Below are 25570 nucleotides of genomic sequence, written 5' to 3'. Positions count from 1 at the left end.
CTCTCTGAACTATTCTGGTGCAGGAAGTCATATGATGCAATACTTACCTCTCTGCATCCAGCTCCTGCTCTTAATGCAGCCTCTGCACCCACGTGACTACTCAAAAAACCTTCGTTTATAATTTTTAAACTCTAGACCTCTGGGGGAATCCCTTGTCCTACTCCTAAAGCTTCCATAAAAGATAACAAAGGAAATACACCAACTTGCAGTAAGCTTTACATTTATTACACAGGACCTGAACCTCGGCCATACAAGGGGCTGCAGATTTAAAAGTGCTAATGTCCCAATTCAGACAGACTGGGACAATCCCTAATGTGAACCACGCTGTTATGGTTGTGTTAATTTGCTATACCAAATACCACCTTCATAAAGGAGAAAGAATAAGGCCCAAGTACTAAAAATCATTTTCAAACAGTCAGAGCATTAAATTCTTAAATCATCTCCCAGCAGAAGAAACTGCAAACATTTTGGATGTATGAAAACATTGAACAGGGCTGTAGTAGCCCACACATTAAAACCTTCCCCTTTCCTACCCCAAGACCAGAATTCAAAACGTAGTTTTGCCCTCCTAATTAATACCCACCTTAATGACATAATTTCACTGTAATAGTGACAACAACATGTAGAGCTCTGAACATGCGAGGAGAAAACCACTGTCCAAGAAGTGCTTTGTCACAGCAACTGATTCATAACCCTTTGTGTTTTTGTGTCTCTGGTACCAACACTGACTGCTCTCTGGATATCTGAGATTTAATGGTCAGTGCTTGTCTGAAGGAAAAGTGCCTCTGTTTCTCAAGATAGGAAAAAGGAATTACTGCTCCATAGAACAAATGCTGCCACTTAGGGTTAGCTGACTGCACCGCAAGTTTCAGAGGAGGAAGATCCTTTACTCCACCTTTCGAAAACATGTCTATTACATGACACTAAGAGAATGGGACTTTTAAAAAGTTATTTCTAATGAAAACTGTCATGAACTTTCTAGGGATATAAATGCCAATTTTTTTTATGTCCCAAGAGATTAGCTTTCAGCTCCAGAAAAATAAACCCAACCATCTCCTAATCTGGTTGGAAATGAGGTATTTACACAGGAGACATAAGGAGTGCCTCATTCATTTTTCCAGCAGACAGTGCTGTGGCCACGTGCTATGTTTTGTGTGGTACTCTAATGCTCTTCCAAATCCTGCCTGAAGGATTCAGCAGCCCATCCCTGTAAAAGGGGAATCCATGAATACATGAATTTCTCATGCCTGTTCTCAGGCCCTGTCAGCTGGAATAATTTTAGCCACAGATTTCTACTCGTTATGTTCAAAATGGCAACATTTATGTTAAGGAAATTCTATCGGCTTTGGGAAAAAAGCCAGAGAAGGATTTGATTGCAGAGATGCTGACCTCAGAAACACAGACAGACCAATCAAGCAACATTATGATAAAGTGTTTATTCATTTTTTTAAATATCAAATTTTTTTTACACATCAATTTTGTTGATAAACAGTCCCCCAATATTAAAAAAAAAATAAAATCAAAAAAAGAATCAAGTGTGTATTACTTTGGGCAGAACCACATCCCATTCTCTGATGACACAACCACTCCTCCCTTCAGCCACCTGCAAGGTCAACCGCAGTTATGTTCAGCCCAGAAGAGTAAATGACACAAATGCAACCAGCTTTAGGATTCCTGAGTATTAATTCCCTCAAGTTCCTTAAGTGAGTTTGTAAAACTCTTCAGCTAAAAAGCATCAGTCAAAGAGTAACCCAAACCGCTACGCATTTGGATCACGGACTAAGCCTCGTCTACACAGTGCAGGAAGAAATCTCTTGAATGCTGCAGAAGGGAATGATGTACACGAAACTGACCCCATTTCCCAAGCTGACTTCCAAAAGAGGTAGGCAAAAATACCTCTCGATTTCTCCTCTTTGAATTCACGTCAGAGTTCTGGGGAGCCATTTGGCAAGAAGTCCAAGTCTGGTGAAGAAACCTCTAGGATCTGTTCCTTCTTTTATTTGTAAATGGCATAGTGTTTTAAAGAAAACTTATCTGAAAGTTAAGCATTCGGCAAGTACACTTAAATATTGCTACTTTTGAGGAAAGGAGACAGCAAGAGGGAGAGACAAAGACAGAAAGAAGGGAACATATCTAGGAGGTATAAGGTTAACAGTCCTGGAGACCAAGTGTCTACGTAGAAAGTTGAACATACGTAGCAACAAGGCAGAGATTGTCATGATAACGCAGCGTAGCTCAGCTCTGTCCAGCAGCAGGTAAACATGCCAGGAACTGTCACCAGGAAATAATTTCCTCCTCTTGTCAGAATTATCTGTGCCCAGCAGCTTTCAGACGTCGATATTTCACTAAACATCACCTCTAAACTCACCCAGAGCCTCATGTACGGAAATAGCAAGAGGCCAAGTAAATTCCTTTAGTATCTTTAAGGAAAAGAATACATCTCAGAAATGAACAGCGAGGTACATGACCACAGTGGCTTCAGGAAACACCCAGAAACAAGCTCTACAGACCCACAAGGGTCCCCACAGGTGCTGGCATCTTTATGAAGCAGCTTCCGAGTGTTGCTTTATTCTCTATAGATGGACTTTTCATAGTGAAATCATTCTGCTAAGCTGATGTGACATTAGTACATTGGAGCAGTGATTAATGAGAAGGGGGAAGAGAAAACGGTGAAAAGCCTTATTTTAGGCCAGGGTACGTGGCTCCTTGGAAACCTGAGCAGCTTTTGGCATTAACTTTATCCCCTGCTAGAGCCAACAAGCTGTAGTGGTCTGCCATCCTGCTTAAATAGAAATATTCCCACTTTGTGGGACAGGTAAGCACAGAGACCAGTTAAGGGATTGCTAAAGGCTGAGCAAAGGATGTGTGCATAAGCAGAGAGGACACACATGCACATTAAAACAGAAGACAACTTTAAGATGGCGTTTGCTAAATACACATTCTATTAGATTTTATTTTAACCTTAAATACTCACCACTGCCCCAATTTTCTCCAACATAAATCTTGCTCCTAAAAAAACCTATTCTCTAATTTAGCAGCACGTAACCATTCACTCAAAGCAAGGCTCTGAAATTAAGAGATTTAAATCACCAGGCTTGGACCAACTTAATAAAATAGTTTTACAAGTGTTTATCAGTTGGGGGTCAGGCTTTGTTCCTAGCAGTTCAGAGAAAGTTACCCAGGAAATTCTAGCACTATTGATAAATGCTTCAGTACAGCTTTGGCAGAAGGGCAGATTTCAAAAATTATATTGACAAAGAATAAAACTGAGCATTGAAGCAAATTGGCTGATGCTCTAAAGCTTTTATAGCATAACTTCTGTATATGCAGTCTAAGTAAATGTGGCCGTAAAACTAGAGCCTTTAACCAGTTTGGTGCAAAGCAGCAGTACTTCGTCTAGCTATTAGCAATTGCTTCTAAAAACATAAAGTGTAAATATGAAAAGGGTATAACATTGAATGGCTAACATCTGATGCTTCAAGAAGCTGGCAGTAGATCAACCTGCAGGCTAAGGGCGCAAATTCAGCTCTCATGCATCCAAGAGAGCCAACCTGCAGCTGGGACCTGCGTACCAGATGGGGGCTTGCTCCCAGGACCACCTCACTGAGACCCGTGGCATGAATTGGGAGCAGATTCGGCCGTTTAGACTGATGTGCTGGCTCCGAGAGCCTCGTTCTTGTTGCTGCTTTTGATAGTGAACCAGATGTAGATGGGAATGGGTCTAATATATCTTATTTCCTAAGGCTTCTAAGGAAGAGATCTGATGACATTGTACTCCTGTACCAGCCCAAGCATTACCCCTTTAGTGGGACCTTTTGCTGATTTGAGGTGCTCATTGCAAGGAGAACATTAAAAAAAATCTTCAGCAGGGGTAACTCTTACCACCTGCCCCATAAAGATCATAAAGCTGTCGTCTTGCCTCAGTAACTCATTTTGAACAGAGCCTCAAGCGAATTACTCGATGCTGCTCCAGCAAGGGGTTCCAAACAGCCAAGCACTGCTTCCTACATACACATGGAGCAATGCTTGCTCCCAGCATCACAAGTAGTGGGATATGAGCTGAACGTGTCTGGGAGCCCCAGGCCTAGCTGGTACACTCACAGCTCATGCAAAAGCTCCATTCAACAGAGGAATGCCTTAAAGCTCTTCCTTATTCTAAAGGATCTCCTGGCTGCCCAAGCGCCTAAGAAAAATCTGACAACCACTGCTCACTGACATCAGAAACTCCTGCAAGTTCACAGATTAAACCAAATTTGTGTTGTTTTTAAACGCCACCCTGCATGGAGAAAAAGCCTAGCATACATGTAGGCAAATCTGCTAAGCAACAGTGAAAACAAAACACCCGGAACACAGGCCTGAGACAATGGTAACAACAAATGAAAGCCATGAACAAAAACATGTTTCCAACCACTGCTGACCCATCACTTCAGGTTTAGCTCAAAACAGAAAGTTCAAGATGAACACTTGACACAAAGCCACTTCTGAGATTTGCAAGTGGGACTAAATAAAAGTTCCTACTTAAAATTTGGTATCATGTTTCAGCCACGCTTTCCTTCCCCTTCCCCAGCCCCAACAGTGTTCTGGGGCTTTGCAGAGCATCACAAAGTAGTTCATCCCCAAAAAAAAGCATCTGGAAAGGGCTTCCTACAGCACAGCCTCGATGTGAGGAGATGAGTGCATCATGCAGGCTACTCACCAGAGACTTCCCAGAAGGCCACGATGGTTATAATGCAGAAGCCATGTCAGTGCATTTGTTTCATAAACCCTACTGGGGAGCCCTCGTTCTTTAAGAGGTATTAAATTAGTACCCCACCAGTCGCTACAGGCTTTCTGCAGTTTGCATTTCCACAGCTGAGAGGCCAATCATCCCCAAATATCCAGAAAAACTAGTGCAAAGCAGATTTCTTCATTCTTCTGATCATACCCCTGCTCGGTGCATAGAGAATGCATCCACTGAAACAGTTCATTCTTCCCCAGGCAGAGGGGGATTAAGAGCCGTAACACATGGTTGGTTGGTTAAAACAATTTCATCATTAAGGTTTTGTCTTAAAGTGGTTGAGCTTGTTCTTTTGTATGGGGGAAACATGATGTGGGCAAGGCTAAGAAAAAAATAAAAGTAAACTACTCCTTTTCCCTCCCCCCCCCCCGCTACAATTAATACCAGCACATCTTCAAATAAGTTAAAACATCTCTTAAGTTTTGGTAGCACCAAATTCTATCCCTTCCCTTCTTCTATCCCCACGTTGTAAACTTGAACACACTGGCCCAAGAGCATAAAAGGGTTTGGCAAAAATAGGCATCAGCCTTCCCCGTGCACACACGAAAACGCACACTTCCAAAACCCCCCTCCACCCCTCACTCCTCTTGCAAAGTGTTACACGTCTGTGGGCATCTACATACCTTTAGTAGCTGCCATAATAGTTTCACCAGCATCACAGATGGACATTGGGTTACAAAGCGCAGGAGAACTAAAACAAATCCACAAAGTCCATTTGGACAAGCGCCGTTTTGTGTCTGCGCCATACCGAACTCAGCGTGCACCTCCTGTCCCGTGCACACGCACGCACGGTCAATTCACTTCATAATCTGCTTTGCGCTGGACAGGGCGGTGATCTTAATGGCTTCTGCTTTTTATTCGTAACACTGGAGCTTATTCTATAATTGTACATTTAAATAAAAACATTAATTTTAATCCAGTATGCATAATTAAAAGCTATCCTGTCCACACAATGCTAGGACGTTTTCTTTCTTTTAAAAGGCCAAATCTAACGAGTGAAACAGAAGAGACAAGTTACTTTGGCTGCAAATAATTAAAAAATCTGGCTCAACATTCTGCTTGTACATTATGGTGTATAGTTTAGATACGTCCTTTAAAAGAAAAGACACCCCAGTCAGCTACCTCTTCCATAGTTATGTAGGAACAACAATACTCTTGGCTAGCAAAATGAGAAGAGCAAGATCTGTGTTTCCATCCGCTTGTTCCAAAGCCTCGAGAGCTTCCCGCGTGGTAAAGCCAGCGCTGAGGATCCGATCAACATCAGCTGCAGGGAAAGCAGGTGGTGGAGAAGCACCTGAGGTAGGTCCAGTATAGCCAGCTGGTGGGTTCAGCAGTGGTTCCTCACACCCACCCAACGGCCACGGACCTTCAGGAGCAGAACTGCTGCTTCTCCCAGGTGCTGCTGTGAACAGGCTCCGAGTATCTTGAGGTGCACCTCCATCCAAAGCAGGTGCAGAGGAAAGGGATGTGGTTTGCTCCAAAGTTGGACTAGTTGGACTCCGATAACCTTCTGCCAAAACCTCTGCTTGCTCAGAGCCCTGTTGCTGGTCAGATGTTGCTGCAGAATTCACCACAATCAAATCACTCTTACCTGAAAACTTCTGAATCTCTAAAGCACCTTCTCCAAGAGCAGACTGCATGTGACTGATAGACCCAGTGCTGATGTTTTCTATGCCAGAATCACAAGGCTGTTGCCCCTCTGCTCTTCCACCTTCAGACCTCGCCTCATAGAAGGAACAACTCTGTTCCTGGCTGGCTGGATCTGAGCCTTTCTGTTCATCTTCAGAAAGCTCCTTCTGCTGTGCTACTGGCTCTTTGTGAACCATTTCCAGCTGAGAGACTTCTTCAGAGGCAAGGATTTTACATTCTCCTTTCCGACTGATAATCAAGAGTTTGTGAAGCTCTTTCAAGGCTGATGCTAAAGAAAAACATGGCTCTTCTGAAGGTCTTCCTGGATCTGTGTCCAGCTGATGGATGCTGGAGGGGGAAGAGCTGTCTTCAGCCCCCAAATTAGACAACTTGTTACACTTTGCAGGAATTTCACTAGTGCTTTCAGACTGCGGCACATCACCGATGGAAAGTGGATCACTCAAGGAGGATGCAGACTTCAGCAACTCCACCTCCATGGAAAAGGCATCCACGTTCAGGTCAGATACACTTCTGTTCTCAGCCTGCTGCTTCTGCTCGCTTGCTGAGCTGTGCGCTTCAGCTACAGACTGCTCAACTACATCTATTTCCATGAAGGCTTCCGTATGCATACAGCTACAGGAGGCTGACACTTGGATACTCCCTTTTGGACAGGAATGACCTGCTTTCTCCTGTCTATCTCCTCTTGTTTCTGTAGGAGGATTTTCTGGCTGGCTGGCTTCTTCCACAACAGGTTTCTGAACCCCACCAACATGGCAAGGAGGTTCTGGGTCAGTTGTCTCAGTTTGCTCCTCCAGATGTTCCTTTTCTGGTTCTTTGCACATCTGATGGTCTACGGGAAGCTCACGCCTTTGCTCCTGTTCCGCCTGTTCTGAAGACAGACATGTATCTTTATTTTGCCCGTGCTTAGCAGCAGTGTCAGCCAAACTATTTTCTTTTGTCACTTCCAAAGGGTGTTCCTGACCGCGGTCTTGTTCTTTAGCGTTACATTCCTTTAGACTGTCAGCAATAAAGGTTTCTTCGAGTGTCTTCTGTGAAAGGCAAGCTGGATTGCAACAGGTTACCTCCCCGGTCTGGGGAGAAGGGTTGTTATTTGCCAAGGAAGCGTTATTGGAAAGATGCTGTAATAAGAGAGGATGTTCTTTTTCTGGGGTTATCTGGCATTCAGCTGAAGACTCAAAAGACTTGACGGCTCTAGGATCAATGGGCTCTGCAAGGCTAGATTTGGATGAGCAAATTGAAGCAGGGGCAGAGACAGAACGATCAAGTAATTGATTTGTGGGATTACAGATCTTGGAATTTAGTCCTGAAGACCGGACTGGATTTTGAAACCCATCAGAAGCTGGTAACGAGGGCATTTCCAGTGAGGTAGTTTCTTTGTCACTATTCTCTAACAGAAGACAGAAAGAAAGAAGTAGTTAGGACACAGGAGAACCACTGTTTTCACTATAGTATCTTATAAACCAATGGCTATAAATACCTGGTCTGTGGCCCACTCCAGCTGCAGTAAACACACACTACATGCATCAAGGCTTCTGACGTTCTGTTTGGATTAGGAAACAAACACACCAAACTTGTGTTAGCATTCAGAGCACACCACATGCATGGTTATAGTCCTGCGACCTCGCAGCTCCCCTCCCGACTGTCCATCAAGACAGCGTGCAAGCAGCAGGAGCTCCTCACGTTCACTGCCTTCCAGAAGGAGTTCTCCCTGGGAACTTCGTTACGTCAAGTCAAAAATAACCGTTTAAAGGCTGTTCTGTACTATCTACGCTGCAGAGTGGTCTGTGGGTGATACTATACACTTGATAAAATATACGCAGCACAAGGCATGTGTCTAGCACCATACTGGTTTGTTCCCTGTATGGCTGAAGATATTCAGGAGGCACGTTTCAGGGAAATGAGAACTGAGATGGCAACACAATTCTTGGACTGTGCTCCCAGCAGCGCCATCACAGGCAAGAGAAGATGAGCAAACACCAGCTTGCTGCAAAAGGGAAGCATAAAGATCCTAGTGTGAAAGGTAGAAATCTCCAAAAGGAACTGGGAAGAGCAAAGCAAAGGAAGAGACAGCCAGAGTCAAACCCAGCTCACTGTTTCCTTCTCCACACAGAGAACGGATGAATTGCAGATCTCTATCAGTAGTACCAAACACTGGCTCTAGTTATCAGGCGAGATTAAATAAGTGAATTTATCTTGCTAATAGTCTAATCTTGCTAATGTATCAGCTCTCATGCTCTCCTTAAATCACTAACATGACCTTTTACTGTAAGAGTGCCTGTTCTTCCATTAAAGCCCTACTCTGTCCAGTGTCAGTTATCCAGATTTTGTGCTGTGTAATTTGTTGCATTAGTTCCCTTTTTCCCTTCACAGAGGCCTCCAAACTCAGTAGTCTTAAACATATGCCACTGTTCTACCTTAAGTCTTTCTCTTTTTACAGATACCCAGGTGTACTGGGGGACAGCTAACCATGCTCACATGTACAGCCAGGATTTCCTTTAAGTTCCACAACATGGAAGAAATCTGCCTTTTTCACCTCAGCTACTTGTTTCTTTTATTCTCCATTAAATAAAAATGGTGCACTACATGCTGCGATAGCGCACCTCTGATACACTTTGGTATAAAATACAGCAGCTGTTGCGCAGAGCAATCCCTTCTGTTCGCTGCACATCTGGTCTTAATGCAGCTATGACAACTTGGTGATGCTGGAGTACTAAAAAGCCAGAATTATCCTGCAGATTTTCAGACTGCTCATCGTTCCTAAGGGTGGCAAAGAGGCATGTGACACAGGATACGGATGAAAAACTGAGGAATCTATTTCTACACAGTAGGATTACGTTCACGCTCTCTGCTCCCAGGCCAATCCTTTAGAGAGGAAGCAGAACTGTCTTTCGACTCAGTGGATCGGTAGTAAGGGTCTGATCAGTCAAACACATCAGGGATTTGCAGTCATTTAGACAGCAGAAGTAGCTGGTATTCTGCCAAGCACTCCTCAGCGTCATCCTTCCGAGACCCATTGTCATCCTCCTCCTGGGGTATCTACACGAGCTGAATCCCAGCCCCATCAAGGATATCGATCCACCTAACACCAAGAACAAACCCTTCTCCACAAAGTGCATCATCAGGGATAAATTCCTCTCTATATTGGGAAAAGCCTGAGTTGCATATGTGGTGGCAGTGCCTTTCTTGTATCGAGGCTGTCTGGATGAAAGCTGTGTATGGGGTAAACTACCTGAGGTAAACTACCTGAATACGCTTCCTCCTAAAGCAACTGTAGTTTTGCTGCCAGTTTTGTAAATCCTCCATAATCACCGAGTTTCCCGGTGGTGGTGGGAAGCACTGCATATTGGCAGAAAAGAGCAAGCTCTCGGACGTAAATGAAGCAGACGTGGAGGATCTAGATCACAGTAAAACATACTAGGACTCCACTACCAACTCAGCTGCCTTGCTGTAGGTGTTGAAACACCAGCAAGTCAGCTGACAGAAATCATGAGGTTTGCTAAAGTGGGCTTCCGGGGATTAAATAAAGCTCAAGAATAATCCAGGTGCATTCAAAACAAGAACTTTAATAGCCTACAGATGTATGCAGTGATTTCTGTTGTACCATCTACCAGAAGGCACCAAAAATTCAAGCCGTTATGACAGAACGCAAGCCTTGCGGGGAGCTGAGCTTCTTTGGTCCTGCATTACATTCTCTCCCTCTCCAGTTTCCTGTTCTTTTACTTGGTTTTCCTGGTACCATCTAGCAGCAGCTAATAGTTTTGGAAGAGAGGAAGAGGGTATACGTTAATATTCTGACATCTTAGTATATAGCCTGTGCACCAGAGGCTTGCAATATGCCTAAGACTTAGACGCAATCAACCTAAACAAGACCTACCTTAGTTTTGTACACAGGTGTTCTACAAGCATTAAGTGAATATACACAAAACGAATTTCCCATTCTCATAGACCTTTTACATTCCTCTCGGGCTCAGCACCAATGGAAAACGGTAGACTGCTGATTAGTCTGAACAAAGCCACGTGGTCTTTAGAACTGTATTGGTACACAAACAGCTTTGATTTAAGTCATTTTAGGCACTTTTCATTTTAAAGCACTTGACTAAAATGCTTTTATTGTAAAGATTCACATATTTTGGGCCAAGAGCTTTGCTTTTTATTTGACCCTTTCAGCAGAGAACTAAGTCCAGCCAGCTGCGGTGTCTGCAAAGTCTCATCTGAAATGGAGAGATACTGCAAAAACCAACCGAAGGTTCATCAGGCTCAAAATTTTAACAGGGAAAGAACTAGTATTTACATCGGCACATTTTCTCTGCCAGGTTATGTGAAGAGACATGAGCCCAAGCTACCGAGTCCAACCTTTAGTGATGTCAAAACCTGTTAGGGGCAAGGTCAAATCTATGTTTGTGTTTCTCTATACTTGCTGCAGCTTCAGTTAATAAGCATTCAGATTTGGCTTTAGAAGTCAAACATGCAAACTGTTTCTTGCTGATTCATTAAAGCCAAGCCTTGCTCTCGAGATCTTTGCATCTCTGGAAAACTTGTATTCTTAGAATGGAAGAAAATTGGTCAAAGGGACCAATAAGTGCAGTCCCCTGCTCCCCTTAATGTAAACAACTTAGTTGTTTGCAAGTAAGTCACTGCTTACGCTTTGGACTATCAAGCAGCAACTGGGAAGCGTTAAAGAAAAATGTCAGTGCATTACAATTGGTTATATATATATGGTTAAATCTGGTTATCGCACTTCAATTTTAAATATGGGCATGCTAAGAGTCTTAAAAAATTAGCAATAAAAATGTTGAAGAAATCAACTTTATCAGCTTAAACATGACCCGGCAAAGAGTTTTGCATGCGTCTGGGACCAGAATCTTACTGCGTGCTTTCAGAGGAAAAATTAGCAGTAAAACTCAAAAGTCTCTACAAAACACTTGCATATAAAATGTTATCTTCAAAAATTTTGGAAAAGGCCTAAGGAATACATTTTGTGAGGTATTCACATCTTCACTGTAATAGTGGGAAAAAATAATGAAGCTTTCCTTTAGTCAAAAGTATATGCTGAAGTTAAGAGAGGAGTTAAACAGAAAATCTGAGTTTCACACAGTTTGGCTGAGCTATGGCTCAGCTTTCAGCTATTTTGGCATCTCCACTTAACTCAGTTTTGCAGCTACCAAAATCTTCCATAGCCCAGTCAGTCTGCATTTGTGCAGCTTATGGGTTCCAGAGGCACAGGGAACAAAACTACAGGGAGGGTGAAAATTCTCTTTGCAGATCACATTTAAGGCTGAGGATATACATTAGGATGTGAATTCAGCTGTTTCTTTTGAAATTTGGAGCAACAGTAATCTTCAGCAAGAGAAGTAATTCACCTTCCAAGAGCACAAGCACCATTCTAAGGAAAAAATGCTGAAATAGTACTATTTCTAAAAATTTTCATGAACCTTTGCCCAGAGATTTGTACAGTGCTACAGCTCCTCTATTTTTATATGCTGGAAGCCTCCACAAAGCTGTCCTTACACGAGGCTGCTAAAATATCACACAACTGAACCATGTCCCTGACCAGGCACTACAACTCAACCCAGGTGATCGGGTGCCAGAGACAACCGTTTATATCCACACCTTCGAAGGCCAAGAAAAGAGTGGGTAGGAAGTTGCAATGAGAGCACAAATTAAACAGCAAGCACCCCTGAATGCCTTCATGCAGACAAATTTTGCTGTACAGAAAGGAAGACAGAAGTGCAGTTAGAGGCCATGAGCAAGAATAAAGCCCCTTTCTCTCCACTGTTTACTCGCTGATGCTGCATTAGACTGCGTCTCCTAGGAGCTGAGAAGGGGGACTGCTGACAGACAGTCCGAGGCACAGCAAGAAACCTATGCAGATTCAATATTTCAACTGGGCTCCTCCTGGTACCTGCTTCCTCTACGGACTTCTGTATTGCTTCTGCTAGTTCCTGGTCTGCAATCTCCTCCGGCCGCACATCTTCCCGCCCGGCCCCGTAAGCCAGCCGGGCACACTCTGGGAGCTCGCCCTCCGGGAGGAAAGTGGTCTGTGAGCCAGTTGTGCCAATCACTAGTACATTCTTCTTGAGATCAATCGAACACTGTGAAAGAGCATTGAGACATCAGGGGCCTGCGTAAGAGCCAGTCAGTTTCCCGGAGAAAAAGGAGACACAAGGTTATACAATCCATTTCCAATGGGAACAGCTCACAGCAGCTAAGCACAGGCCAAGAGCATCAGCTATAAGCAAAGGGCCTTGTATGACTTCATTTGTAATAAATCATTCAGCTGGAAAGCTCTGAGAATCTCTGATCTGAGCAAAAAAATTCAGGGAGCAGCCAGATACTCTATAGCTATCCATGATGTACGTAGTATATTGTACTTCTTTCGTAACTGGCTGGAAGGTAATGCACCATCAACTCTCCCCAGAAAAATCCTAATAAATTCACAGGCAAGGCATTTACATTGCACTTAGCACCTAACTTGGAAGAGCCCGTAAATGTTTCAAAAGAGTTTTGGATACCTGATGCCTCTTCAGCATATCCAGTCCTAGAAGCATGTCCATGGGCTGCTCTTCAAGGATTGAGAAGGAGCACGCCAGGAAATCCCCTTCAATCTGGACCTGAGCTGAAAAGCAAGGGAGAGAAGTTACCACCTTGCAACACTGCAGCGCAACAAATCTACTTTCTGCTCTTCCATCTCCTGGGAAAAGTCTGCACAAGCCTGCTGGGCAAATCTGAAACCAGAGCTCTGACGTACTGTTTTGGTCACAGAAAGTCTAGCCCTGTGCAAGCTGCAGGGACTACCTAGGCCTGCCTTTGTCTCAAGAAGTTAATTATTTTAAAGGCTGACCTGCTCTAGAGCCTTAAGTACTGCTTATCTAACCCTCCAAGCTAGAGGAGCTGCGTACAGCTCATTAGAGCACAAGCCTAAGAAGCAACAACAGTGAAGAGAATCGATTTTTCAGACAATAAGGATAATCTTCTCTCATCCAGAAAACCTGCACAAGAGCACAGCCAGCCTTCTCTTCCCAAAGGAGTATGAATCACTCCACTATACTGGAACCCTTCCTGAGCAACTCACACTGCCCAACAGTCCCACCCCAAACAGGAAAGACCCTGCTATTTCACCTTAGCCCTGTTTTTTGCACCCAGAGTGAACACATCCTCTGAGCTGAGGACTCCATCACCTAAAAGTGTTAAGGTAATTCCATTAAAAAAGGATTAAATGAGACAGAAGCCAGACTACTGTGCCTGAGACAAACGAACATATTGCAGATGCACTTTTATTTTACTCTGCAGGAGTTTCTAACAATTATAGCATTAAACCAGATACTCCTTGGTGCCAAGACTGCAGGAAATGCAGCCAAACTGCCACTACAGCTGCCCCAAGAAGAATGGCAGTACTCACCTAAGTGCACTCTGCCAATTATTTTCTGCGTCCCTACACCTTTAGCAATGCCGGCCCACCGCCGATCTACCAGTCTCATAATGTTGCACCTTTCAGCACAAGCTTGGCTCATGATGGTCATCTGGGCACCTACCAGCAACAGAATTCATGTTAAATCCTGACAGCCATCACAAATTAAAATTCTCTCCTGGAAGGGCTTAAGATCTTGCACTCAGCAGCCGGGAAACCAACCCGCTTGCATCAGGCAACTGCATCAGGGCATGAAGGCTTCCTGTGAATCCCACTGAGTTGAATTGACTGTATACACACAAATCAGCACTGACAGTAAAGTATGTATTACTGTAGAGCTGGAATAACCCCAAGTACTTTCCCTTTAAGGCTGTGGATGGGAAGCACTGCATTAAAAGCATGTGAAATCCCCCATCTGTAAACTGAGATAAGGCACACATGTGGCAGTGCCCCTTCTGGCATCGGAGCCCCAGAAATTCTCACAGGAGCCTTGATCTGGGGTGTTCAAGCACTCACGTGTGCTGCTTCTCACAAGTTTGCTCTGTTCACCTTAAACAATGCCCAGGCTGCTTTCAGGTTTTAACTAGGTGCTTCAAAATCCTGTAATGCAGTGCTTTATTATGGAATTTTTGGGAAAAACTTCTGGAGCATTTACAGTCTCCCTCAGTGAAGGAGAGTGCAAAGAAAGAGATGAAAATGGGGGCAATTCACCTGAGTCAACAAAGGCTTTCACAGGATGTCCATTGACTTTGCAGTTAATATACAGCATCACCACCTGGCCAAAACTCTCGGGGGCCTCTTCCATTGCTATCGTCATATTTTCTTCAATGTTTTGTTGCCTGAATTTATCGGAGAAGAGAGAGAAAAATCAGACCTTCCATCAGCCAAACCTTATAAGCATCCCTCCAACTTACAAACAGATCTGGTAATCCCACCCGTTGCAGCTCACCTTACAAACAGCATGTTTAAAACACAACAAAGACTGCCTCATTAGCTAAACACAGGCTTCTTGGCAGAGGGATTGCTAGTAATGATCTTCGCTTAATCCAGAGACACCAAGTCGCTCCCTAGCAGCCATGAAGACTGCTCCTTCCAACACCTTGCCTAACTTGCACTCCAGCTCCTGACGACCTTTTGTTTGCAACAGAAAGCTGTCACCACACAGTTAATCTGGAAAACCTGTGAGCAAAAAACCTGTGTATTTATTAGTCACTCTAAAATAAAGCACTGAGGGCACACGATGAAGATGTTGCCAGTAGCTACAATGCTGGAATCCCACACAGGAGCTGAACATTAAAATCCTCCAACGTTTCCCTGGCATCTTTCCTTTTCCAGACATAGGAAGGGAGGGAGGGGAGCAAAACAGCAGCGAGAACACCACCATGAGCACAAGCCCTCGGTGCAAATTCAAGCCTACAGAAGAAACACTCTTCAGGAAGCCCATCACGGCCCCTACAGTCATCTTGGAAGTGACGGGTATCCGTAGCGACTGCATCCAAAATAGCTTTATCTACCAAAATGGGAAAAGGGCTTCCAATTTTGATGCCATTTCATTTTTCCTCCTCAGTAGCGGAAGGGAAAAACCCCCAAGCTCCTCTCTTATCCATCTTCTGCACTGTGGTAGCCTTCCCACAACAAGATGGGTAGACATGGTTTCTTGGTGGGGGAGGAAAATGGCTAACGGCATCCAAGACCTGGCTTACTTGGGAGCTAAAGTACCCTGCTGCCCTACTGCCAGTCTGTCCCGTTTCACGTACTTGTGAAACAAAGAGCCACACATTGTTCTGCCTTTATTATTTAAGCTTAAATCAGACATGCAGTGGTTAATCTTCAGTTTCAGTTCTCTTGTCAAATCTATTATTCTGTTTTCTCTGTGCTCTCTCCACTGGAAGGACAGAGACGTGTGTCAAAAAATACGATGCTTGTAATAGCTTCCAGTCAATCTTTGGCAGAGCACATCTAATTAAGCAAGGAGTTCAGAGAAACTAAGTGGCGTGTGAAATCTGGGGACTGCTAGATGCCCAGACTGTTCCCTAACAGCTGCACAGCCTTGGGCACATCACCTTTATCTGTCCCCTCATCTATGGAAGAAGGAAAGCGTTCCTGTGCCCCTGAGCAATGTTTTGCTATCTACAAACCTGTATCTTTCTGCATTGCTAAGCTAAGCATTTATCCAGCACCAACATTGTCAGTCATAATGCAAGAATGACTCTTACCACAAATGAATTGTGGTTATGACCAGCTATGAGCCTGTATCAGAAAGACATTTTGTTATTGGGGAAAAAACCACCAGTCATGTTCTGACTCAAGGATTTCTCACCAGATTTAGAGAAATCAAGCCTCAGCCCAACGCAATTACATTTGGAAGACAGCAAGAGGGAGCGAGTGCTAATGAGCAGAACATATTTCTATAGAACATCTCTTCTGACAGAAGTGATGTTCAGAGTCTGGAATTCACCAGAGAGGCAAAACAATTAGCAGTACGTGAAACCAAATCTCAAAGGCAGCTGGGAGAAATGACACCACGTTGCTGTGCAGAGAGCTCAGCTTAGAGACTAGCACAGGTCCAGCTCTCCAGTTCAAAACACGTCCGAGGCACCCAAGTACCACCTCTCGAGGATCTTGGCTAAGAGCTTTCCACAAGTGCTCTTGCTTCAGAGTGGACCAGCTTAGACAGCTCTGGGACATCACACGCATGGACAGCGGTGCTGCCACCTCGTGATCTGTGCTCAGCTGGATACATCTAAAGCATGGGGTGCACCTACACGTCGCTGAATCCCAACCTTCCCATGTGCAAAGGTGGCTCAGAGCATCGCCCTGCAAGCAAATGTGTGTCTTAAGGCAAGATCTAAACACACTCCTTGCATCCTCCAAGGAAAAAGCACCATGGATGGAAGCACCCTGTGGAAAAAAGAGCCGTGAAGACCTCCAAAGCCTGCAAGTGACTTTGGTTTGCTACCTTATGTCTTCTTCTATCTTGGCCTGTGCCTCGAGATCAAAAGGGTCAGCTGAATAGAGTCGGATCCTCTCCTGCTCCCGCCGGGCTCGGTCCTGCTGTTGCTCCAGCAACACCCTGGTGAATTTCTCTGCAGTGACAAGGAGAAACAGAAATGGTTTTTACTGGAAACTACTCTTACAAGTCAAGTTCTGGCACAGCAAACTCTTCTTTTTATGCCAGCATGCACTCAGGGGTAGACTCAGCAGCACAGGCAAAAAAGGCTTTCTCTGAAGGCAGAAGGGATGGACCTCAAAGGATTGGTGGCAAACTTGGGAACCCACTGAGATGAAAAGCAACTGGACAGAGCTCTTTCTCCTCGTCTCTGCTACCCAAACTCAGCACAATCAAACTCAATTTCTTTGCACGTACATTTTCATATGGAAGAAAAATGGAAAAAACATGAAGACAACAATATTTAAAACAAAGAGCTGCCATTAAAACAGGAATTCATTCTTCTATTGCAGCAAGAATTGCCTACGCAATACTTCAAAAAAACCAGCTGCAAGAACAGCAGATAAATGAGACCCAAAGCAGAAATCTGGACTACAGAACCTGCACAATTCAAACAAGAAGCTTGAGTGCACATGTATTTTGAAAAAGCTTCAGACAGGGCTAGAAGCGAGATTTCATAGCTCTCAGTGAGATGCCCCATCTACAAGAACAGCTTGCAAAATCTATCACGTTTTACACTCAGCAATCCCTGGAAAAATAACAGCCTGTAGATCCAGCAAAGAGCAAACGCAAAATTGTAAGACATAAAAAGGCTAACAACAAAACTTGCTTTAAACCCAAGCAACATAGGCAAAGACAGAGACATTATAATCCCTGAAGGCGAATACCTACCACTGAAATCAAGAGGTCCTAGGTGGGACACCTGCTTCACAAAGTCTAGCTGCATGTTTTAAGGACACAGATTTTAGATCCCCACTTTTTGGATGGCTTCTGTCTAATTTTTACTGCTTGGATGTGATCACGTACGTTCCCAAAAGGACTTGGCAATAAATTAAGTTCTGTAAACACAGAAGGTTGTGGGTTTGCTTCCAGAAATGCAGTTCCCATGAAGAAGCTCTCTGGCTCAAAGGCTGTTGTTATATATTCAGGAAGGCATTGGGTATTTTCTTGTTTTTGTTTTTTTTTTAAATTAGGCTTCTGTACAGCAGGTGCCTTCTAAAGTGCTTGCTGTGCATCCAGCACAGTCATGTGGCATGTATCTATGCATATATTTGGGCATCAGAGCCAGAGCTGAACTGGATCTGTGCCCAAATACTGACACAGTAGCAGTACAGAATGATGAGAGCATAACCAGATCAAACCACTTCCTTCTGACAGCCCACTGCGGCGATTTGGGACTAAAAACGCACGTCTGATTCAAAGTTTAATGTGCACAACAAGACAAGACAGATCAGCAGATAAGCCAGTTCTGGGTGTCTTGGGCTTAACCTCTCCTTTTCTGTGCCAAGAGCAGCACAACTTCTCAAGGTGATGGGAAAAACTCCTGCACTACGGACACAGCACTTACGAGAAGTGTGAAGAAGCTTGAGAGCACAAAGGACGTGGTTTTAAGTCTGGATATGAACTAAAGTCAGAATTAAAAAATGAAATAAGCTGACAACATCCATGCAAGTTCCTTTCTAGCTTCCTTTGACCGAGAGAAATCACTAGGATGTAACCTTGAAAGAGGAAAAAAAGTCTCCTGCTAGAAGCTCCTCCTCTTCATTCATTTCCCCAAACTCAACAGGATTTATTTCCTAACAAAACATCTTGCACAGGTTTAGAAGCACATCTTCTGATGCCCAAAATACCACTGTTTTCATCCTGAAAGGACACTAGAGTTCAAAGTTTTCATCACATGAAGAATGAGGGACCAACATCAGCTACTCACCTTCAGAGGAAGTGAAGGACATGACACTAGGCTTCAACTGTGCCCAAAATACATGAACACTTTCAAGATTAACAGAAACTTAAACATTTATGACTTATGACATTAGACACTATTTGCTTGTTTCTTTTCCTCTCCCTTTCTGACATCCACTTCCATAGCAGCTAATCATTATGGACAGAGTTCGTTTTATAGTGTACTGCTCTCTACTGAGGTCTCAGTGGGTTCTGGGATGCAGCAAATGCAATACCATTACTGGAAAATGTGCATTCGGAGAGTCTTGGCATAAAAATCGGGACCTGAACCACTTGTGTTCCCAGAAACTCGACTTATCTGTGCATCTGATATTTCAAAGTAGGGGATAGAGGATATTAAAGAAGGTAAGCAGGAGAAATACACCCAACTCGCCAGAAACGGTCTTGTTAGAAGGAGAGGTACTCTGCCTTGGGTACTCCCAACTGGCACCTTTTATCAGCATCATCAATTAGTTGGCAGCGAACATCCCAGCTAGTTAAAAACCTTTTATTAGAACTGAGCTCAGACAGACTTAAAACCACCTCCCACAGATTAAAACCCCAACTTACCAAGGTCTCCACTGAGCAACGCTTCTGCCAAGGGTGGATTGCGCTCCTTCAGCAGGGACAGCTCGTGGGGATTCGCAAGCAACATCTCCCGTAGCAGCGCCGGATTGTCCAAACCCTGAGGGAACGAAGGTGCATCGGGAGGTGACGGGCGAAGACGTTGTGCTGGTGGCTGGTGTTGCTGAGTGGATGTCCCAGGAACTGCGATGCTGCTGAAGTCTATCCTCGGCAGACCTTGAGGGAAAAAGAGGTCAGAGGTGTTGGCACTTCAAGTTTACAATTCTGCTTGAAAAACACAGTGGAAAAACTGTGGGAAGGATGAGCCGCTCTTAATGCTACAGCATTAGACCGGATTCTGTGAATAGCAATTTGTGTCGGAAGCACGGCCACGTACTCGGGTTACTGGGTTAGGAATGCTAGCACGTCTTTACGTAACTGGTCTAGCCTTCTATCTGGCCCATTTTTTTATCCCTTGAAATGCACTTACTGAATCACAGACTAGTTATTTCCAGCTTCACAAATGTGAATACCGCACGGAAAGATCGCAAGGCTAAACCCAATGTCTCTAAGGCACTTCTGAATCTCTCGGATTAAAAAAAAAAGCAGGGGAGAAAAAAAAAAGTAACATTTCTGCAGACCTGCATTGCAGGTACCCATCCTCCAGCTGAGGCAGGAGGATGAAGACCTCAAGCAATGCTCCCACACCCTTCTCAGCCAGCAGTACCTTTTTTTCCAGTGATATTTTATGATGGGGATTTGCTAGGAATTGCTGCAGAAGGCAGGACAGAGGAGCAGGGCTCCACTCAGACGTTATCGGAGGAGTCTTTCACACATATGCACGGTTGCTTAACTGGGTTTGTCAAGACATGGCTTCTCTGGGTATTTGTCACAGCGCAGATTCAGAGCATTGATACAGCCTTTTAATGTGTCTGAGCCGCACAGACTGCATATTACTGTGCCATTACTCCAAGCGGGAAGGGAACCAGCAGTTGTATGAAAATTCACACACCTTTACAAAAACTGCTGTTCTGAACCAGTTACCTTTGTTGCTTTCTCTGTATTTCCCAAAAATAACAGTAAAACAGTATTCACTTCCTCAGAATTAAAACCCCCATTACATAACAAGCCCTTTAGCCAATTTTAAAAGCCCCCTGCCTCATCCCTAGCTGCCCTCCCTTCCTAAGTATTTTGCCTAGCAAGGTACTAAAGGAGACTGACAAGAGATGGAGTCGGTGTTTGATAAATATTGAGATCTTTGCACACTCAGAACAGAAGTTAGCACAAATCCTTTCTCACCTGGGAAACGGATGGAGGGCCGTGGCTCTACGGTCTCCTTCTGTCGCAAAATCACCACGTCCCCGTCTTTCAAGCCATAGGAGGCCAAAGATCTGTTGTTGTCAGTTAGAGGCTGCTCCGCATAGACTATCTGTTCATGGAGAGAGTGCAATGAAAAACACCATGCGTGACAAAGCAGACAACATCTTGCTTTTAATTTTTCTTTTTTTAGGAAAGCGTTCCAGTAAATCTTCTGGACAAATCTCAAGCTTCAGAAGGGAAAGTGTGCAATTCTCACCACAGGCATGGGCCGGCCCTGCCAAAGCACCTCTACCTCAGGCACAGGAAGACCTCACTCAACCAGTAAGTGGCTGGACAACAACATGGAGTTGGGCTTACCGAAACCCAGCAATGGTTTCTTGAAACCCAGCATCTCGGAGAAGGGCTGATCTCTCCTAATTAGAGGCCAAGATTATTAAAGGAAAGCAAGCCTTGCACCAAGGCTCTTTGCCACACATTTCCAAAATCCAATCTCTACGATTACACACGTCACGGACAACTTCTACAGCGTTACCTCCCCCCCAAGTCAGCACCTATTGACCAAGCACTGACTGCACACGTGCAGGCAGCATCGATCAGGGTAGATCCATGGATGATCCAGTCCCATATCTATGATCTCTGCCTTTTCCCACACCATGGTTCCCCAGAATAACCAGTTTTACAGGGACCTCAACAATTAGCTCAGTGATTTCCAGTTTACTTCAGTGATGAAACTTGAAGGTTCAGCACCCAAAGACACCACTCCCAAGACTCCGGTCAGTCCATGGCAGGGTATTAACTTCTTTTAACCATAAAACACAGTCACATCATTTTCTATTATGATAATCTGACTTAACAAGGGTTCTGCAGATTAAACATAAAAACGTATTGAGATAAAAATGAATAATCACCACAGGAACATTTCTATTAACATTAGATCTGTAATACCTACAAGATGTCCTAAATTACAAGGAAGCAAGAAAAATAAAATAAAGACGTGCTTTACAGGAACAAAAGTTCCCAGAAATGGTATCTGATAAACTTTAAGGTTTCTATGCCTTCATTGGAGTGCAATGAGACTATGCAGATGGGTTCAACAACCTCCTACCCCTGGCAGGAGTCCAAAGCATGAAGCACTGGAGAACTTGGCCTAAACCCCTCGGGCATACGATCGAATTTCACGTTTACCACCCCGTCTAGCAAGACCGCATCTCGCAAGACCGCATCTCTCTGGGTCTGGAAAAAGCTGGTTCAGCAGCAACAGGTTTGCCGCAGGTCGGGACTGGCAGAGCCGCGTGGGAGAAGCTTTCGCAGTCCTTGCGTGGATGGGCTACGGCTCTACCCAATGCTATCGCAAGTAGCAGATCCAAATAAACCCCAAACACAATTACTATGCGTCTTAAGGTCTGGAAGATGTTACAGACTTCCACTGCTTTACTCCAGCAACTCGGAAATATTACACAGAATCTTGCTAATGCATTCTAACAGTGGAGATGCATCGTCAGCAGTGGTGCCAAAGTAAGATAAGACAGAAAAAGCAAAAATAACAAGAACCACGTACAATAGCAATCAGAGCCATCAGAATTAGAGAAACACACACAATTAGAAACAAGCACGAGCTTCCTACCTTCTCATTAACGACACACTTCACAGCCTCAGCAGTATTGCACCAGACTGGGTCCCTTCCAAAGCAAACACAGGTCCGTTTGCAAGCTATATTAAGGCGTGCGGTCTCTACTCTGATGGTTTGCAAGACGTTACTGGCATAATTAAGGTTAGCTTGTGATGGAAAGAGTCCCAGCGCATCCTCTCATGTTACTGGGCGCGTCCCACCCGGCCTAACTCAGTGATGCCGCTGTCCACAGAGAAAGCAAGCTTGTAATAAATCCCAGCTGCACGCGCAAATCTTAAATGGCAGTTTCCCTGCGCAGACGCTCTGGAAGAGACAAGTTAATCAGTTTAAGTGAGGTTTTACCTCTGTCATCTTGCTGGGATTGGATTTATGAGCATTCGGCCTTAACACCTCAGACGATGAATTAAGCGCCTGGCTCTCACTCTACATCCATTATCAGCACGGCTTAATACGCTTTTGACCCATTCTGCTCTGCTGTTAAAACAAACTGATTTAATTTTGCTGCATTTTCATTATCTGGTTTGTAGCATATTTTTGTAGGCTGGCCAGGCACTGGACATGGACTCTTCTGGAGGTGACGTGGGCAGGGATGCAGGCACCGTTACTGCACGATGGTTGGATTTTGCATGATGCCATAGGGTAGAACCTCCTCATGGAGCAAGGAACCCCAGTCAAGAGTGCTAGATAGCACCAGCAATCGTAAATCAATCCAAACTCAGAAGCTGTTATATCTTCCTGTGCACGGCCACGCACAACCAAGGACAGGAGATGCACGGCGTGTAAAGAGAAATGAAGGAAATAAATGGTGCTGCCAGAAGAACGCAGTTCTGCTGAGAGCCTCCCTGTCCCCTCTCCAGAAAAGCCACCACCTCGATGCGTGAAGGAAACCTCAGTGAGCTGAATTATTTCCCCTCTCCTCGCCCAGCTCCTCTTATCACCACAGCCCGCCAGCAGCCGTCGCCGTTATCTCATGTCGCCCTCTCCGCCTTGTGAACGTAACCATCCCTTGGAAACCTCGCAGCCCCCTGCTCGCCTCCACCCCAAACTGCAGCACCAGGAATTAATTTCATGAAACAGCAGAGAGCAAGACTGGGATTAACCCTCCTCCACATGCAGCCATGGTTTACTCCACCCTGCACAATCATTACTATTAAATTCATCCTCTCTTTTGTGCCAACATGACATCTTTAACACAATGTATGCCTTGGTTACGGAAAAACATCAGTAAACCACCAAGTTTGGCAAATGTAATACTGCCTATTTGTGGAGGATGGTTTAAGCATACAAAATCCTTCTATGCAACAAGCTGCTTCACTGATAGCTTGTATTCTTATAACTTTCTTCCCACTGAAGGTCCTCAAACTACTTCACAAACGCTGGGCAGAAACAGTAGAAAAAGGAACAATAAGTACACAGCTAGAAAACACAAAAAGAAATGAAGCAAAATGATGCATAAACGGCAGATGGGTGAGCAGAAGGAAAGCAGAGGTGGCTACAAAAAGCACAGCACTGATCCCTGTTACCTGAAGCTGACATAATCACAAAGCTCCGCAGCAGTTTAACTGCAAAGGCAGGGAACTCCCAGGAAAACATAAGCAGAAAAGTCCGTGACCCCTCATGATCCTAAAATAGACCCAGAGCTGGTGGGTTACTGTGATGCAAGGGGGACAAAGCTGACAACAAGGAGTTCATGCTCCACGTGCCCAGAGATATTGAAGCCACTGTGTGCTCATGGCGTCCAACGCATAGAGGCTGTCCCCATTACTGGCTGCAAATTTGGGTGCCTCGCTGGTGGCTGTGATGGAGACATGGGGTGTTTGCTGGAGTGTAGCAGACAGGAACCTTTATATGAAGTGGTTTCTCTCTTTCTACCTACCAAAAATCAAGTTTTTCCCCCTAAAGGAAAATCCACCTCATCTTCATTTTCTACCCCTGCTTTGGAGACTGCTTCCCACTCAAAACCAACCTCTCACCCCAAAATAAAAGGCTCGCCGAAGGCAGAGGTAAAGCAAAATGCCGCGGGTGAAGCGTCAGGAACCTGCTCAGTGAGGGAACACGTCCACCTCAAGGGCTGCCAGTTCAGCAGTTCTTCCATTGCTGACTAATATTTGCTTGACTGGAAAAATACTTTATTAATTTACACTCGGAAACGGCTCAGGAAGCAAAAGTGATCGCCACAAAACTCCTCAAACTCTGCCAGAGGTGGCCAGCACCCTAAGAAAAGGAGCTGACATTGCCCTGTCCAGCAACACTTCACCCCTGCTGAAAACCAGGTAGAAATCGCACAGCAAAAAAAACAAAAGCAGGACGGAACCCAGAACACTGAGAAAACCCCAGATGGACAGACAGACGGACGAGAGCCACCCCCACACCACAGCCTGCCTCGTGTTTTGGCATGCTCACGATGATCGAGCCCCGAATTTGGGCCGGAGGGGGATCTTCGGTGAGGGAAAGCAAGCAGACACAATGTTCGGTCCCCGCGCCCATATGGAAAAAAAAAAAAAAGAGGGAGGAAAAAGCCTCAATCTGCCTTTTCTGCCTCAGAACCGGGCAGGAATTTGATATGGTTAATAAACCCTTTTCTGAACATTTCAGCCTCATTCCCTGTGGTTTGAGGAGACCACGGGCCACCACCTTCCCCGCTCTCCGGCTCCCATTCCTCCCACTCCAAATCTTTCCCCGTTTAAACACGGAATTCCTCTGAAAACTCAATAAACCCCTCCCTTTTCCCCCTCCCCTTCAGCTCCACCGCGGGAGGAGACCGAGCCTTTCCCGGAGGGACCCCGGTAAGACATCGAGTCATCGGGGACCCGGAGTCCTCTCCGGAGAGGAAGAGGAGGATTTTAAGGGAAAAAACGACGAGTTTCTCCACAAAACCCGAAAGTTCGGCGCGGGGAGGGCCAACCCCTCCCCCAAATAACCCCCGAACTCTGTGATCCCGGCGGGGCGGAGGCCCCGGGGGCTGAAGAGGGGACACGGGGACACACACACACACGCACGCATGCAGCCGATCCCAGCCCAGGGGACCCCCACCCCGGGGGTGAGGGGAGGGGAACGACCGGGCCCTTCCCCGGTCCTCGGGGCGAGGGGGGAGCCGGTCGGCGGGCAGGGCCTGACCTGGCTCTCGGCCGCCGGGATACCGGACTCCAGCTCGCAGAGAGCTCGGAAGTTTTGCAGTTCGAAGTCGGCGTCCACCTGGAGGGAGAAGGTGAGCTCGCTGCGGTCGCGGCGCAGGCAGAACACGGTGAGCAGCATGGCCGACCCGCCGCTGCCGCCGCCGCCGCCACCACCACCGGCCCCCGCCGCCGCCAAGTGCCGCCGTCGCCGCCG

At 45.2% G+C, this 25570-nt stretch overlaps 1 protein-coding gene across 4 annotated transcripts; it reads right to left on the bottom strand.

The window, feature by feature from the left end:
• Positions 1-1416: 1416 nt before the first annotated feature.
• Positions 1417-25555, bottom strand: DDI2 (DNA damage inducible 1 homolog 2). Of its 4 annotated transcripts, XM_069780425.1 has the most exons (10): positions 25358-25555; positions 20590-20719; positions 19297-19527; positions 16795-16921; positions 14547-14674; positions 13827-13955; positions 12940-13043; positions 12330-12519; positions 7905-7967; positions 7573-7814 (listed from the first exon to the last, which is right to left on the bottom strand). In XM_069780425.1, the coding sequence occupies exons 1-9, from the start codon at positions 25493-25495 to the stop codon at positions 7951-7953; spliced, it is 1194 nt and encodes a 397-aa protein (XP_069636526.1). In that variant the 5' UTR covers positions 25496-25555; the 3' UTR covers positions 7573-7814; positions 7905-7950. The 4 variants fall into 4 exon arrangements, with proteins under 4 accessions (XP_069636523.1, XP_069636524.1, XP_069636526.1 ...); XM_069780422.1 differs by lacking the exon at positions 7905-7967 and having other exon boundaries at positions 1417-7814; XM_069780423.1 differs by lacking the exons at positions 7905-7967; positions 25358-25555 and adding an exon at positions 22235-22529 and having other exon boundaries at positions 1417-7814.
• Between the last annotated feature and the right edge of the window lie 15 nt (positions 25556-25570).

This window comes from Haliaeetus albicilla, chromosome 4, assembly GCF_947461875.1.
Source record: "Haliaeetus albicilla chromosome 4, bHalAlb1.1, whole genome shotgun sequence".
Lineage (NCBI taxonomy): Eukaryota > Metazoa > Chordata > Aves > Accipitriformes > Accipitridae > Haliaeetus > Haliaeetus albicilla.
Note: the sequence above shows the minus strand (reverse complement) of the source record. Positions and strands in the feature narration are given on the sequence as shown.

What these genes read in the sequence shown, in the direction of transcription:
- DDI2 (XM_069780422.1), bottom strand. Translation starts at nt 25,495, where the DNA reads ATGCTGCTCACCGTGTTCTGCCTGCGCCGCGACCGCAGCGAGCTCACC. An exon ending in TCCCGGCGGCCGAGAGCCAG is followed by an intron (nt 20,720 to 25,357) that starts GTCAGGCCCTGC and finishes CTCCATGAACAG; the next exon opens with ATAGTCTATGCGGAGCAGCC. An exon ending in GTTGCTCAGTGGAGACCTTG is followed by an intron (nt 16,922 to 19,296) that starts GTAAGTTGGGGT and finishes TTGTCACTGCAG; the next exon opens with AGAAATTCACCAGGGTGTTG.